This window comes from Electrophorus electricus, chromosome 26, assembly GCF_041902795.1.
Source record: "Electrophorus electricus isolate QZ-2024a chromosome 26, ASM4190279v1, whole genome shotgun sequence".
NCBI lineage: Eukaryota > Metazoa > Chordata > Actinopteri > Gymnotiformes > Gymnotidae > Electrophorus > Electrophorus electricus.
In genome coordinates this window covers 11386540-11400431 of record NC_137522.1, presented here as the reverse complement: position 1 = coordinate 11400431, position 13892 = coordinate 11386540, and the positions used below count along the sequence as shown (strand labels likewise).

Here is a 13892-nt window from a genome sequence, read left to right as displayed (position 1 = left end):
CTATCTATCTATCTATCTATCTATCTATCTATCTATCTATCTATCTATCTATCTATCTATCTATCTATCTATCTATCTATCTATCTATCTATCTATCTATCTACCTGTCTGTCTGTCTGTCTGTCTGTCTGTCTGTCTGTCTCCCACATATGGGGAAAAAAACTGAAAAAAAGAGTGAAAAGAACATAATTCTAGGATTTCCTGAGATAATATTATGTGTTGATGGTAATAATAGCATTCAGTCATATTTTTGACAATGACTGGTTGCTTAGTTATGCTTTTAACACGGGACACGGCTAACTGCGTCTTTCTCCGTTTCTAGAATTTGTGCACCTCACATCCAATTCGGCATAAGAAATATACGAAATTACCACCACTCTGTAATGAAATCTGTTTGTACGAATGAAACAGTTTTTGATTTTGTGAGTTGCATTAGCCAAACTCGGTTAACTGTATGCTAATGTATAGTTGGATAGGTCCACTGATGCGCAGTTCTTGAGGTAGGCTTCATATTTCTTCGTGGCCACCAATAAGGGGCAGTAGTGTTGCACTACTCGACCACAAAACCACGGCTCTTGTGCCATCCCAAAGTCTTGATTTTAGCTCAGTGGGGCATATGAGGTACTGTATATTAATAGGAGGGTATATGTGTGAAGAGTTCTTTGTACTCGTGTAGACGAGAAGCGAGACGCCGGAATCGGACCATTCTTGCGCATAACATAAAAGGTCCCTTTTAATGTGGTAGCGGTGTCATCTCTATATCCGAAACCATGGAGGTATTGGATATCCTAAATCTGGGTGAATTTGCCCAATATTTTTCAAAAATGGCTATGTTTCCAGTTTTTGATCTCGCGTATTACATCGTGTCCATACTCTACCTCAAGTATGAACCGGGTAAGTTTGACGTTGGATTTTATTTTCGTACGTCATATTAAGACTCTAGCTTGTGTGTCGCCTTTAGGAAACGGCGCGCCAGGTATTTGCTTCTGACACTTGTGTTTCAGTAATATTTTTGACGACATATACTCTCATGAGAGCATTGTACAAAATCTTTCAGAATTATTTTGCAATCAGTTTCAAGAAGGATCATGGGATTGTTATGGTAAATTCCATTCGACTTAAATCGAGTAATTCGCATGTTATGCCCCCATTTCCATGAATGGACAATTATGTTTTGCCGATCTTTTTTGTAGAACGTTCCCTCCTTATGCAGGATTAAGACGAATTTCAGGACCCGCTCCTCGAAATCTGATATACACGCGGAACATACCAGAGTTCCAGCCTGTGCGCAATAAATAGACTTGCCCTTAATAGACAGCAGAAGGAGCTTGTCTACTTTTCTACTGTACCCTAGGGAAAAGATTATAGACTATTTGGGCTCCCCAGTAACCAGTCCACGCACAAAAAAAGGAGAGAAGACAATATACTGCATTCCTTGATACTGTAGTACTTTGGTTAAATCTAGTGTTACTTTTAGTGTTAATATTCTAATGTTCACAGCGCTTTGTATTAGATAACTAATTAACTAAATAAATGGGAGACTGATCATTTAGATCAGACAATATCAAAATTATTTTAGAAGAAATTAGTTTAATTTAGAACCTATTAGTAAAATATGTTGAGGCATTACAGTGTATGTAATGTTTATTCTAGGAGTAAACTACAGACATTTGTCTCCCAGGCGTGAAAGTTGATATTTATAGTGTAATTGTTGCACACTGTCTATTAATAGTATTACTTACCTAATGATCAAATATGTAATTTAAATAAAAGGAATATATAATTAACATTCAGTAATCAAATGCCTGTTTGTTATGTACTTCAGAGTACTGACAGCACAGAGCATCTTTATCATCACTTGCTCATTTAAAACATTGCACACTTAGAGGACTTTTTTTTGTTTTATTTTTTATCTTTTTAGATTGTAAGCCTACAGTTGTGTTTTTTTCATTCGTGTAGTACTTGCAAATGAATACATACTGATCACACTTTTCTCATGGCGCTTGTTAACTTTCCAGTTGTCCATTGGGAGTTTTGAAAATGTATCTGTAGAAGACCATTAATTGGAAAGTCCTGTATTCCCTTTCACTTGCATGGTAATTGTTGCTGTTATAGCATGCTCCACACCATCTGACAACTGCCATGAATGAGCTGCAACCTTTTGGGCATGTTGGAGGTCAAAGGTTGAAGCAAGCTTTCTACGTGCTATGAATGAGCTGCAATAGGCTGACATTTATTTTTAACCAACAGGATCAGTTCTCCTCCAAAATTCCTGTCTACCATCGTCAGGCCACCTGTTCCATAAGATCTGTCCTTCCACTCCACTCTCCTTACAGTAAAAGACCCAGAGAGCTCTCATTTACCCTTGATATACGCATGCATGCATATATATATATATATATATATATATATATATATATATATATATATATATGTTTGTATGTATGTGTGTGTATATATATATATATATATGTGTGTGTGTGTGTGTGTGTGTGTGTGTATGTATATATATATATATGTGTGTGTGTGTGTATGTATATATATATATATATATGTGTGTGTGTGTGTATGTATATATATATATATATGTGTGTGTGTGTGTATATATATATGTGTGTATGTATATATATATATATATATATATATATATATATATATATATATATATATATATATATATATATATATATATATGTGTGTGTGTGTGTGTGTGTATGTATATATATATATATATATATGTGTGTGTGTGTGTGTGTGTGAGAGAGAGAGAGAGAGAGAGCACAACAGGTTGCACCAAAGTGCATTAAACTAGATTAGTTTATGAAAGACCAGTAGAAGTAACAAGATATTGAAATCAAAAGAGAAAGGAGAACAAAACACAAAACGCACAACAGTCATTCCCTCTTGCTCCAGCTGTTTTCAAAAGGCCAACCGAAATAAACATTTTTGAACTTCCATTTAAAGGACAGTAAAGGAGTGCTCGTCTGCTCTCGATGGGGAGACTGTGGTAAAGTCTTGGCTTCAGCACCAACATGGCCCATCACCCTTTAGCTTTTCATCTGGACGTGGAGAAGATCTCAGGGCTCTTGAAAGACTTTGAGGTTATTCTGAGAGTCTTTGTTATGTGCAGGTGCTGTGGAAGTGTCCCGCAAAAGTCCTGTGGCCTCATGGTTCTGTGCTATGCTCTACTGCTTCGGGAGCTACATCCTAGCGGACATCATGCTCGGCCACAGCCCAATTGACTCATTCAGTAACAACAACCACATCCTCCTGGCCTCTGCTGTCTGGTGAGAGCCATTAGAATGGTTCAGGAAGCACACACTCTGCTGCCCACACATATGGGGGCAGGTGGACTTGCATGAGCATTTACATAACCATTTTTGTAAGTATGTTACACTGGGTGGCCATTTTATGCAGTCATGACCAATGTTACTGTAAAAACCTCCAAAAGTGGCTTTAGATTGTAATAATGTTATATATATTCCACAAATGCTATATATTGCTATATAAATATAAATATAAATACATATATATATATATATATATATATATATATATATATATATATATATATATATGTATATTCTTCATATCTAGATTTTTTACTGTGAAAAATATATTTTTTATTATTTATTATTTTCTCCTCTTCTTCTGTTTAAATGCCACAGGTATCTCATCTTCTTCTGTCCCCTTAACCTGTTCTACAAATGTGTGGCATTCCTGCCCATCAAGCTTGTGCTGGTGGCCATGAAGGAAGTCGTGCGCACTCGCAAAATCGCTGCTGGAGTACACCATGCACACCATGCCTACCACCATGGCTGGTTTATCATGGTCATCACTGGCTACGTCAAGGGTAAGACTGTGATGCCTCTCAGCTGATGCAGCTGCTTTGTGGCTTCACAAGGCCTGTAAACATTATGACTCTTCATCCAGTCGATTCGGCCTTGAACGAAAAAAAAGGTACCAGCGTTTTTGTATATAATTATTTGGGGATGGAAAATTGTTAGCTCTGGATACTGCAAATAAATGTATTTTTAAAAGTTACCAGTACTTTTGCTCAGTCAGCTAGCCCAAACGTGACCAATGTTACTTTTCGGCTGCTAGGTTACTGGTACCTCTACTGATGCAAAATAGAGTCGAGTCAAGCCTGGGCCTTGTTTACTGAAAGTGTCCTTGAGCTAAGATTATAAAAAGATTGTCAAGAGAGCATAACTTTAGGCCCTGCCTTTAACAGTTAATGATCTTAGCACCAAGCCACATGTGGTGAAGCGTGTTAATCCTGATATGGCTGCAGAGGCAAGATAAATTCTTCTGACAGTTTCTTTTTCTGCTGATGCCCTTCTAGGGTCAGGAGTGGCTCTCATGTCAAATTTTGAGCAGCTGCTGCGTGGAGTGTGGAGGCCAGAGACCAATGAAATTCTCAATATGTCATTGTGAGCGCTCCTTCCTCTGTTCTGCCTCCCAGTTGGAGTCCTGTGCTACCTGCCCCTTGACTGTTACCCTTAAACTTTTGATGACTTTAAAAGAGTCTAATCCAATGTTTGTGCTATGTATTTCATTCTTATGTTAAGCAGTGATTATATAGTGTTTATGCAAACAGTGAATTAGTAGATAGTGCAATTCTAGTTAGCAAAACACTGACGTTTTTCATTGATCTCAGCCTTTCAGATTTTGTAATGGAACATTGTTTTGTTTTTTTTGTTACATTGATGCTCATTATGCACACATGCCAATAATCTTTGTTAAATGATGTTTTATATGCATTTCCAGCCCAACCAAAGCCAGTCTGTATGGAGCCATTTTGTTTACACTTCAGGAGGTGCATTGGCTACCTGTATCTAAGGGCACCCTCATCTGTTTATTCACTCTTTTCATGGCTACTTTCAAGGTATGGGCACCACCCTTTACCATAAACCCTCACTACTAAAGTAGATAACCCCATGTAATTTTCCTCCTTTAAGAATTTCTATGTGGACTACATTACATTTATTGAAAGTTAACAGTGACAAATAACACAGAGCTGATGATTCACAGTCGGTGACAAATGTGATATAGGCTCTGTTTAAATACACTGTTTATTTCAGTGGCCATACTTTAACTGTTATATAGGTTATTATGACTGCTCGTCACTCTCATGGATCACCCTTCACCTTCATTGAGTCGTGGACGTGCCACCTGCTGTTCAGCTCTCCTCTTGAGGCTGAAGATGCCCACCACCACCATCACACTGCACCGATGGCTGTTCCTGCCCCTGCTTCTCCAGCCAAGACCAAGGAGGACCTGAGTGAAGGCACTCGCAAGAGGAAGTCCAAGAAAGCAGAGTAGATGCCTGGCTAATTGTTAAAAGACCCAAACACCTCCAACCAACTACTTGTGTCTCAAGTCCCCTCTCAGGCCATTGTTTTGATACAAAGGTTTCCATTTCTCATTCGGAAGGAGAGGGCGTATGATGTTACCCAGTGCCAGTTTCTTTTTTTCCCCATGGTGCTTCAAATGACCGGTACTATATAAGGACTCTGTAAATAGCTTGTCAATATTTCCCGCTAATATGTGGCAAGTGTACGTGTCTATTTATTATGTTGTTTTTCATTGGTGGAGCTCCATCCTTCTGTCAGCTAAAACGTGTACTGATGTACCTTATAGACGTTAAGACACTGGATTAATGAGCCCAATGAAGGGTGAATCTGTCCCTGGCCATCTACATGCAACAAATCACACTTGAGACAATGCGAGGAATCTGAATGAACCGCTGAGGTGCTGACATCAATTCTACTGTATGAGGCAGCTTTTTGATGTCATACTTCATTTGACAACACGATATTTTCAAAAATAAATATATTTTCAAATCAGAACAGTTTCTCTGTAGATTACTTTTAATAGTCTTAATTTAAAATATACTGGCATTGGCTTGAGCTTTTAAAGCCTATTTATAAAATGGATATAATCCTTTGTAATAGGAAATGCAAAGACAGAATTGTCTTTTTAGGTAAAAAGGTATCAGTATGTTTGTGTGCAAGTTTTCTTCTCCTCATTCTATTTACCTATTTCTTTATTTGCATGAATCAGTGCTAATACTTTAAACTTGAAATACAAGACCCTGCATTTTGACTCTCTCCTTAGAGCAGTCAAATAGTATATAGTATTCACTGTTACTTGAGTCAGCAAATGTTTACAATTTGTCTATATTTCTAAGTCAAGTAAATTTGTGAAAATCATGTCCTTGTACTTTAATGGATGACCTTTGAATGATTAATGAAAAGCAATGCTATCTTCAGATTTATAAAAATGGCAAGATTCAAATCTTTTCTTTGTTTGTTCATGTCTTAAACTCATGCTGAGAAAGGGGGAAACAGGCTGAATGTTATAGCGGGCAAGAAAGCATGTCAGGGTGCCTCACAGAACCCTGTGGGCCTTGGAATTGGAAAGGAACCAACATCTGTGGATGTAATCACTGGCAACCAAAACATTCAACACAGTATAAACACACCAACACAAGCAAACTGCATGTGTTACCATTATGTGCTGAAAAATACACATGAAGGAAACAGAGGATGGTTCTCTATTAATTTTTCCAACTTTAATGTTGGGCAACTACATTTTAGAAAGGATCTGAAAGTTGCTTATTTGGGTTGGTGTTGTGTTTTTGTGAATAAGGAAAGCAACCTGCATTGCCAGTATAAAAACAAAGCTTCCCACCATGGAAGACAGTTATTACATGGCAAAAGTTCTAATGTTCCAGCGACTAATTGTTTCCTTGATTCATGTTGACACAGATGCTGTCTACAGCATGAGAAGAGCCCAATTCCTGGCGTTGGTGATGTCAGAGGGCCAGGTTAGTATATAAGCACATGAGGAGACTACAGGCATGCCACAGTTTGGTAGACACTCTCACAGTTCTAAACTGGTATAGGAGAACACCAACGAAATGCACTGGATTTTGTTATTATGTGGATTTCTTAATCTGGACAGGAGTGCAGTGTTTGGGCAAGGAACATCAAGAGGTAAGAAGCTTAAATTTAGATGATGTGAGCTGAATGGAACAGCCAGGTTATGTGCAATGATTATGTTGGATGAAGATGATCACTCTCAAGTGGATTACATTACACTTTATATTTTCATTGCTTTTGGTACACATTGATTTACAAAAGTTATTAAATTAGTTCATTTGTTTAGTTGAGGAATAATCTTTATTTTTGGAAAAAGTAATATGAAAAGTTTTGAATTTCCTGGATTTTTAGAATTTTACAATGGGTGCAAAAAGTATATTTGCATGTGTTTACAGAAAATTAGATAGATTTGCATGATTAAGGGAGCAAGAAAAATCAAATAAATAAATACATAGATAAATAAACTAACTAAATAAATAAATAAAATTCAAGTAAAGAAAATACAAAAGAGGTTAAAGAGGTTTAGAGGTTAAAACGTTTGAGAGTAATGATCTATGAGAAGTTTTTTTTAATATATATACCAGAATTACTTTGTGGCTTATGAAATACTACACCCCAATAGTTATTCATTTATTACCACACCAATACTGCTCCTTGTCTGGTAAATACAAAACTCAAATACCATTGAATGATTTATTTCAGTTGATGCATCTTTCATATGTAACAGTCCATGTTGGATAATCCCCTAAGCATTTGGGGAATGTGTGTTCAAAACACTGATACAGTTAATGGGAACACCACATTTCCATCTTTTGTGCCCCGGAGAAGAGAAACTGAGCCCCTGGGAGATGATGGGCTTTCTGACAAATGCTGCCCTCAACAATTCTGCCCTGAGAGCAACCTCTTACTGAAGGAGGGCAGGGGTAAGAGTGGAGGTCACATTGGACAGCTGCCCTCTTGGCCTCTGCTGCCCTGCTGGCACATTCGACTCCCTCAGGCTCTCAGGTTCTATCTTAAATCAAGACTAATAAATCAAGACCAGAGCAGTTGTCAGTGGTTTCCTCTATGAATGCATTCTTTAAATGTAGGCTTGAACAAAGTTACACAGTGTCATTTTTATTTATACTTATGAATAGTTTAATGTCCATCCAATTGCTGTGCAGAGTGGAGATCACCAAGACACACTATTATTATTATAAACACACTACTAAGAAGACGAGACGTGCTCAGGTTGAAACAAGTGTCCATAAATTTACATGTGGTTTCAGGAAATGAGAACTTCACATGCTTATGAATTGTTGCAAAGGGTCAGTCAACAGTACTGCACTATTTGCAGTGTAGTTGTGTTTATGTACGGAGGAAAATGTATTTTCACTGGAAATCTGAGAAGTAATGGATTTTCACAGATGGCGAGATAATTAACCAGATTAAGAGCACAAACAAGGCTCTGGCTGATATCAAGGAACTGCTTAAACAACAGGTAAAGAAGCAAACCTGTCGAATGCAGTAGACTACAACCAATTGTATTTTCATGCTGGTATTTCTTTCTGGTATTGTTTATAGTAGCTAATTTGGTCTTTCTCTTTGAACAGATAGAGGAAATTGTGTTTCTGAAAAACACAGTTATGGAGTGTGAGGCCTGTGGTGAGTAATGTTTCATACATTTATATTAGTGTTGCGTTTTGTCAAAGTTATCTTACCCTACTGAAAGACTTACAGTGATAATAGCCTATAATGTAACCCTTGGTAATTAAAAAATAATGATCCATTCAATAGGAGAAACACTTTGGAATGCCTTGGGAAGCCAATTTAATATATTGGCTAATATAGTAATATCATAATATTAGTTAAACTATTGTCAGTTGATAGATTAATTCTTTCAAATAGGACTGTGTTGATTCTGACTCAGTGTCAACATGTTCTGCATGAGTGTGAAGACAAAAGAACAATATCACCTTCCTGCAGGCATGCGTACAGAAATGGAGAAAAAGCCTTCCTGTGATCCCAGTCCCTGCCACCCGGGGGTGAAGTGCATCGCGAAGGTTGACGGCGTCAAATGCGGCCCGTGTCACGCGGGCATGGTGGGCAACGGCACCCACTGTGCAGACGAAGATGAGGTGGGAAAGGGGAGGCACAAGCCATCAGCAAAAGTCCCTGAAAATTCCCTGAAAAGATTTCAGCCAGGAAATTGTGCCATGCACACACACTCTCTGTTGTTCATAAAAATAACACCCCCCCCCCAAAAAAAAAGAAATGACAGTTGTTACAGCAAATTCCCTAGATTGTGAAAAATGTGGATGATAGGACCATAAGAAAACCTTATTATCAAGCTATGTTTCACTGTGTGACACTCGTTGTATAACCTTGTTGTAGTGTAGTGTGATGCCATGCCATATGGGTGTGAGATGTATCAACACATCTCCTGGTTTCCGATGTGGTCCGTGTCCTGCTGGCTATACAGGTCCCCATGTGCAAGGATTTGGACTAGCCTATGCTACAGCCAACAAACAGGTTCCTATATCATTTATTCAGTTTTTTACATTGAATAATTAGAATTCAGTGCCTCAGCAAATACTGAGGTCAAGAATTTAATGTTGAGTTCATGAAATCTTTTTTCTTTTATCTTGTCAATTCCTAAAAGGTTTGCAGAGACATAAATGAATGTGAAGCCTCAAATGGTGGCTGTGTGGAGAACTCCAACTGTGTGAACACACCGGTGAGCAAATGATCAGCAGAAGTGCATTTTATGCTAATATTCCTCTTTTCCACTCCCCATAATGTAATGATGCCCCTACTGTTCCCTATAATGGATATACTACACCTCATAAAAATGATCAAACCATCCCACTAAAATAGGGTCAACATTGTGGTTTGTCAGAGAATACAAATCATATATAGTTGACTTTTAAATTTTTATGTTTGCTGATATTATGTTACCATATTCAAAATGCCTGTATGTATAAAAGGAATACCAGCTATACGAGTTCTGATTAATTCTGGTGGAATTATTGTTTTTTTTCTTCTCTTTCAAATGTTCATGTGTTCATATGTTTATGTCCAGGGGTCTTTCCGCTGTGGCCGCTGTAAGCCAGGCTATACTGGGGACCAGACACACGGCTGCAAGCCTGATCGGGCTTGTGGAAACGGGCAGCTCAACCCCTGCCATGCCAGTGCCGAGTGTATCGTCCAGCGTGATGGCACTATAGCGTGTGCTGTAAGGAGTTACGCTGGTGTTCTATCAAAAGACATTGCACTTGGAAGCAGTATGAACTGTGTTGCATGTGAATGTAATGCATAGCATATTAGACACACTTAAATCTGACCAGAAAATGTGTTTCTGTATTTAGTGCGGAGTTGGCTGGGCTGGTAATGGATATTTATGTGGACCAGACATGGATATTGATGGCTTCCCAGATGAAAAATTGCAATGTCCTGAGATAATCTGCACAAAGGTAAGAACTTGATTTTATTAACTTTATATATATATATATATATATATATATATATATATATATATATATATATATATATATACGTGTGTGTGTGTGTGTGTGTATGTATGTATATAGTCTCAAGAATATCAGAGTACCATTGAAAGTGGTTTTGCAGGATAACTGTCTCACTGTACCCAACTCTGGGCAAGAAGATGCTGACAAGGACAGCATTGGAGATGCGTGTGATGATGATGCAGATGGAGATGGGATCCTGAATACAGAGGTTATTGGGCCCCTTGGTGAAGTCATAACCAAGATATGCACAGGGAGTTTCTCTAGGATCAATATACCCCATATCAGCATCTTCTTCTTTACTTGGCCAGGACAACTGTGTGCTTGTCCCAAATGTGAACCAGAGGAATGTTGACCAGGATGATTATGGAGACGCTTGCGACAACTGCCGCCTGGTTAAAAATAACGACCAAAAGGACACTGATCTTGATGGCAAGGGTGATGAATGTGATGAAGACATTGATGGTGATGGTATGTTTGACATGAGAGTCACCTTTAAGTTGAAATGTTACTTTAACAAACAATATTTGGAGTGTTTAGAAGATTGTGCAGACATTCCCTGGATCAGCACCTAGCAATGTCCTCCACCTTTAGGTTCAGCTACTGATTTTAAATCTGGCTTTATTCTGTGAGCTTCTTCTTGGTGCCTCAGGGATCAAGAATGACAAGGACAACTGCATCAAGGTTCCCAATGCTGACCAGATAGATCGAGATGGTGATAATGTTGGTGATGCCTGTGACAGCTGTCCTTACATTCGCAATCCTGACCAGGTCTTGCTCTCACCCACCCCCAATTTTACTACAGTTATATTCTCTGACACACAAAATCATGATTCTATCTTTTGCCCTTCTAGCTGGACATTGATAATGACCTGATTGGTGATCCTTGTGACACCAACAAAGACAGGTATCATGTTCATTTTGTGCAGTCTAGAGATGTCCATGAGATCTTTGTCCGTCTGAATCCTTATTGCCCCCCTCCAGTGATGGAGATGGCCATCAGGACTCACGTGATAACTGCCCGGCAGTCATCAACAGCTCTCAGCTGGACACTGACAAAGACGGCAAAGGGGATGAATGTGATGACGATGACGACAATGACGGCATTCCTGATCTCCTCCCTCCTGGCCCGGATAACTGCAGACTCATTCCCAACCCACTACAGGAAGACTCAGACGGTCTAGTCTATGTTTATATAAAAATGAACTCTCCCAAATGTCACAACTACTACCTTGTATATTACTAGAAATATCACACTATTTGATGTATCAATAGTGTTTAAATTGCTGGAAAATTAATACTGAGCTTTTAGATACTCCACAGAGCTATAAAGGAAATGTTTGTTGATAATAGATGATAATGGATGTCTGTAGATAATAATGTTTGTCCTTCTAATGTCAATTGCAGAGGATGGAATAGGAAACGTCTGTGAGAAGGACTTTGACAACGACACGGTAATCGACCCGATTGACGTGTGCCCCGAAAATGCTGAGGTCACCCTTACTGACTTCAGAGCCTACCAGACTGTGGTTCTGGACCCGGAAGGAGATGCCCAGATCGACCCCAACTGGGTAGTACTCAATCAGGTCAGATCTGCTACCTCCTGATTTTTGAGAATGCTTAAGCCTGAGCTCCATAGCTAAATCACTGGAAATCAAAAAATACCGAACTGTCTTCTTCCAAACAGGGAAGAGAGATTGTTCAAACTATGAACAGTGACCCTGGACTAGCTGTTGGTAATATATACAATTATGCATACAACTACAAACACGGTCTGTTTTTTAAAATAATTTGATTATAATTCTATTTAATGGATACAAAAAACAGTAGTGCAGGTACAAAAAATGTTCTTCCATGCAGGTTACACGGCATTCAATGGTGTGGACTTTGAAGGGACGTTTCATGTAAATACAGTAACGGATGATGACTACGCTGGCTTCATCTTTGGGTATCAGGACAGCTCAAGTTTTTATGTGGTTATGTGGAAGCAGGTGGAGCAGATTTACTGGCAGGCTAATCCTTTCCGAGCTGTGGCTGAACCGGGAATCCAACTCAAGGTAATAAGCAGTTGCTGATTAATGTAATCGCATTGCACATACCCCTTTACTACTAATCTCATGCAAGAGTTCCGTGTGACGTTTTATGGTATAACTGTAGGACCCTTCAACTAGTTATAAAATTTACCCGACCTGATATATATTCCATAATTGAGATCTCTGAAAGTTTGAATGGACCCACTAAGATCTAAAAAAATAATAATAATAATTTTTTACTTTGTACATTTCATGCAGCATTTGATGTTTTACTCTAACACTGCTGCCAGGCTGTGAAATCAAACACGGGACCTGGGGAGAACCTCCGCAACTCGCTGTGGCACACAGGTGACTCCCCCGACCAGGTGAAGCTACTGTGGAAGGATCCGAGGAACGTCGGCTGGAAGGACAAGACCTCGTACCGATGGTTCCTGCAGCACAGACCCCACGATGGATACATCCGGTAAAGGCAGGACTCAGCTGCCCGTTCACACTCGTATTTGGAACATTGTAACCGGTATCCCAACCTGGAACAATGTTTGGCTCTCTGTTGCATGTGCAGGGTTCGTTTCTATGAGGGCCAGCAGATGGTTGCAGACACAGGGATTATTATTGACACGACCATGAGAGGTGGCAGACTAGGGGTGTTCTGCTTTTCACAAGAGAACATCATCTGGGCCAATCTACGCTACCGATGCAATGGTAATCTTATTTGTTAGATTTTTATTATTTAAAAAGATGGTCAAATATTAACATATGCTCCATAGAAAACTGGAAATAAACAACCTACAATAAACAAAGCGAAATAAATAATACTCAAATAAGATGAATGTCTTAGAAAAAGTTTGTACAGGATCTTGGGAGAATAAGAACCTGGTTCTAAGCAGTATGGTAAAAAAGCAGGGCGACTGTGTAATTCATCTTATAGTGTACTACTGCTGTCTTGCCAAAGTACAAAATCTGCACTCAGATTTCAGGAGGAAATATATGTTTAGCAGCTCTAACTAATGTCCATGCCTCTCCCTCCAGATACCCTTCCAGAAGACTTTGACACATACAGATCCCAGCAAATCCATCTTCAGATTTAACACTTAGCAACTGTCGCAAATTCCCATATTACCATAATGACTCACCCAGCTCACACTAGACAACTGTAAATAACTGTAAGAAGTTATGCCTGTATGATAAAAAGAAGAATTAAGCACATCTGCATTTTCATTATATGCTTCCATTCACTTCCTTTACTTCTTGTTGCCTTTTCACCACAATGTTGTAAACTTGTACTTCAATAGCGACTACATTCTGACACGGTGTAAATTTAAATGTTTCACTGTGTACAAGCTGAAATAAAAGTGCTTTGTATTGCTGTATGCTTGTTTTTTCTGTGAGGTGTCTGGCGTAAGAGTGGAACAATAATAGATGTAAATAAACATTTAACTGATGTATTTTCATCATGCAAATGGAAG

The 13892-nt window shown here is 38.8% G+C and overlaps 2 protein-coding genes across 3 annotated transcripts; both read left to right on the top strand.

Moving 5' to 3' along the window:
- The first annotated feature begins 563 nt into the window (after positions 1–563).
- tmem38a (transmembrane protein 38A) lies at positions 564–5852 on the top strand. Its single transcript, XM_027017382.3, has 6 exons — positions 564–894; positions 3131–3287; positions 3669–3853; positions 4346–4433; positions 4771–4888; positions 5110–5852. Exons 1-6 carry the CDS (start codon positions 771–773, stop codon positions 5323–5325), a joined length of 888 nt encoding a protein of 295 aa, XP_026873183.1. The 5' UTR covers positions 564–770; the 3' UTR covers positions 5326–5852.
- Positions 5853–6008: 156 nt separating this feature from the next.
- Positions 6009–13796, top strand: comp (cartilage oligomeric matrix protein). 2 transcript variants are annotated; one of them, XM_027017381.3, is made up of 19 exons: positions 6009–7001; positions 8294–8367; positions 8480–8531; positions 8853–9004; positions 9261–9398; positions 9529–9603; positions 9949–10101; positions 10235–10339; positions 10497–10604; positions 10705–10864; positions 11046–11164; positions 11248–11300; positions 11378–11571; positions 11801–11979; positions 12081–12129; positions 12254–12450; positions 12717–12889; positions 12989–13128; positions 13456–13796. In XM_027017381.3, the coding sequence occupies exons 1-19, from the start codon at positions 6926–6928 to the stop codon at positions 13512–13514; spliced, it is 2256 nt and encodes a 751-aa protein (XP_026873182.2). In that variant the 5' UTR covers positions 6009–6925; the 3' UTR covers positions 13515–13796. The 2 variants fall into 2 exon arrangements, with proteins under 2 accessions (XP_026873182.2, XP_081564432.1); XM_081708306.1 differs by lacking the exons at positions 6009–7001; positions 8294–8367; positions 8480–8531 and having other exon boundaries at positions 8869–9004; positions 9266–9398.
- The last annotated feature ends 96 nt before the right edge of the window (positions 13797–13892 follow it).

Coding starts and splice junctions, on each gene's coding strand:
- comp (XM_027017381.3), top strand. CDS start 6,926: ATGCACTGGATTTTGTTATTATGTGGATTTCTTAATCTGGACAGGAGT. Junction 8,532..8,852: donor TATGGAGTGTGAGGCCTGTG/GTGAGTAATGTT, acceptor ACCTTCCTGCAG/GCATGCGTACAGAAATGGAG. Junction 11,572..11,800: donor ACTACAGGAAGACTCAGACG/GTCTAGTCTATG, acceptor TGTCAATTGCAG/AGGATGGAATAGGAAACGTC.
- tmem38a (XM_027017382.3), top strand. CDS start 771: ATGGAGGTATTGGATATCCTAAATCTGGGTGAATTTGCCCAATATTTT. Junction 895..3,130: donor CTACCTCAAGTATGAACCGG/GTAAGTTTGACG, acceptor TGTTATGTGCAG/GTGCTGTGGAAGTGTCCCGC. Junction 4,889..5,109: donor TTTTCATGGCTACTTTCAAG/GTATGGGCACCA, acceptor ACTGTTATATAG/GTTATTATGACTGCTCGTCA.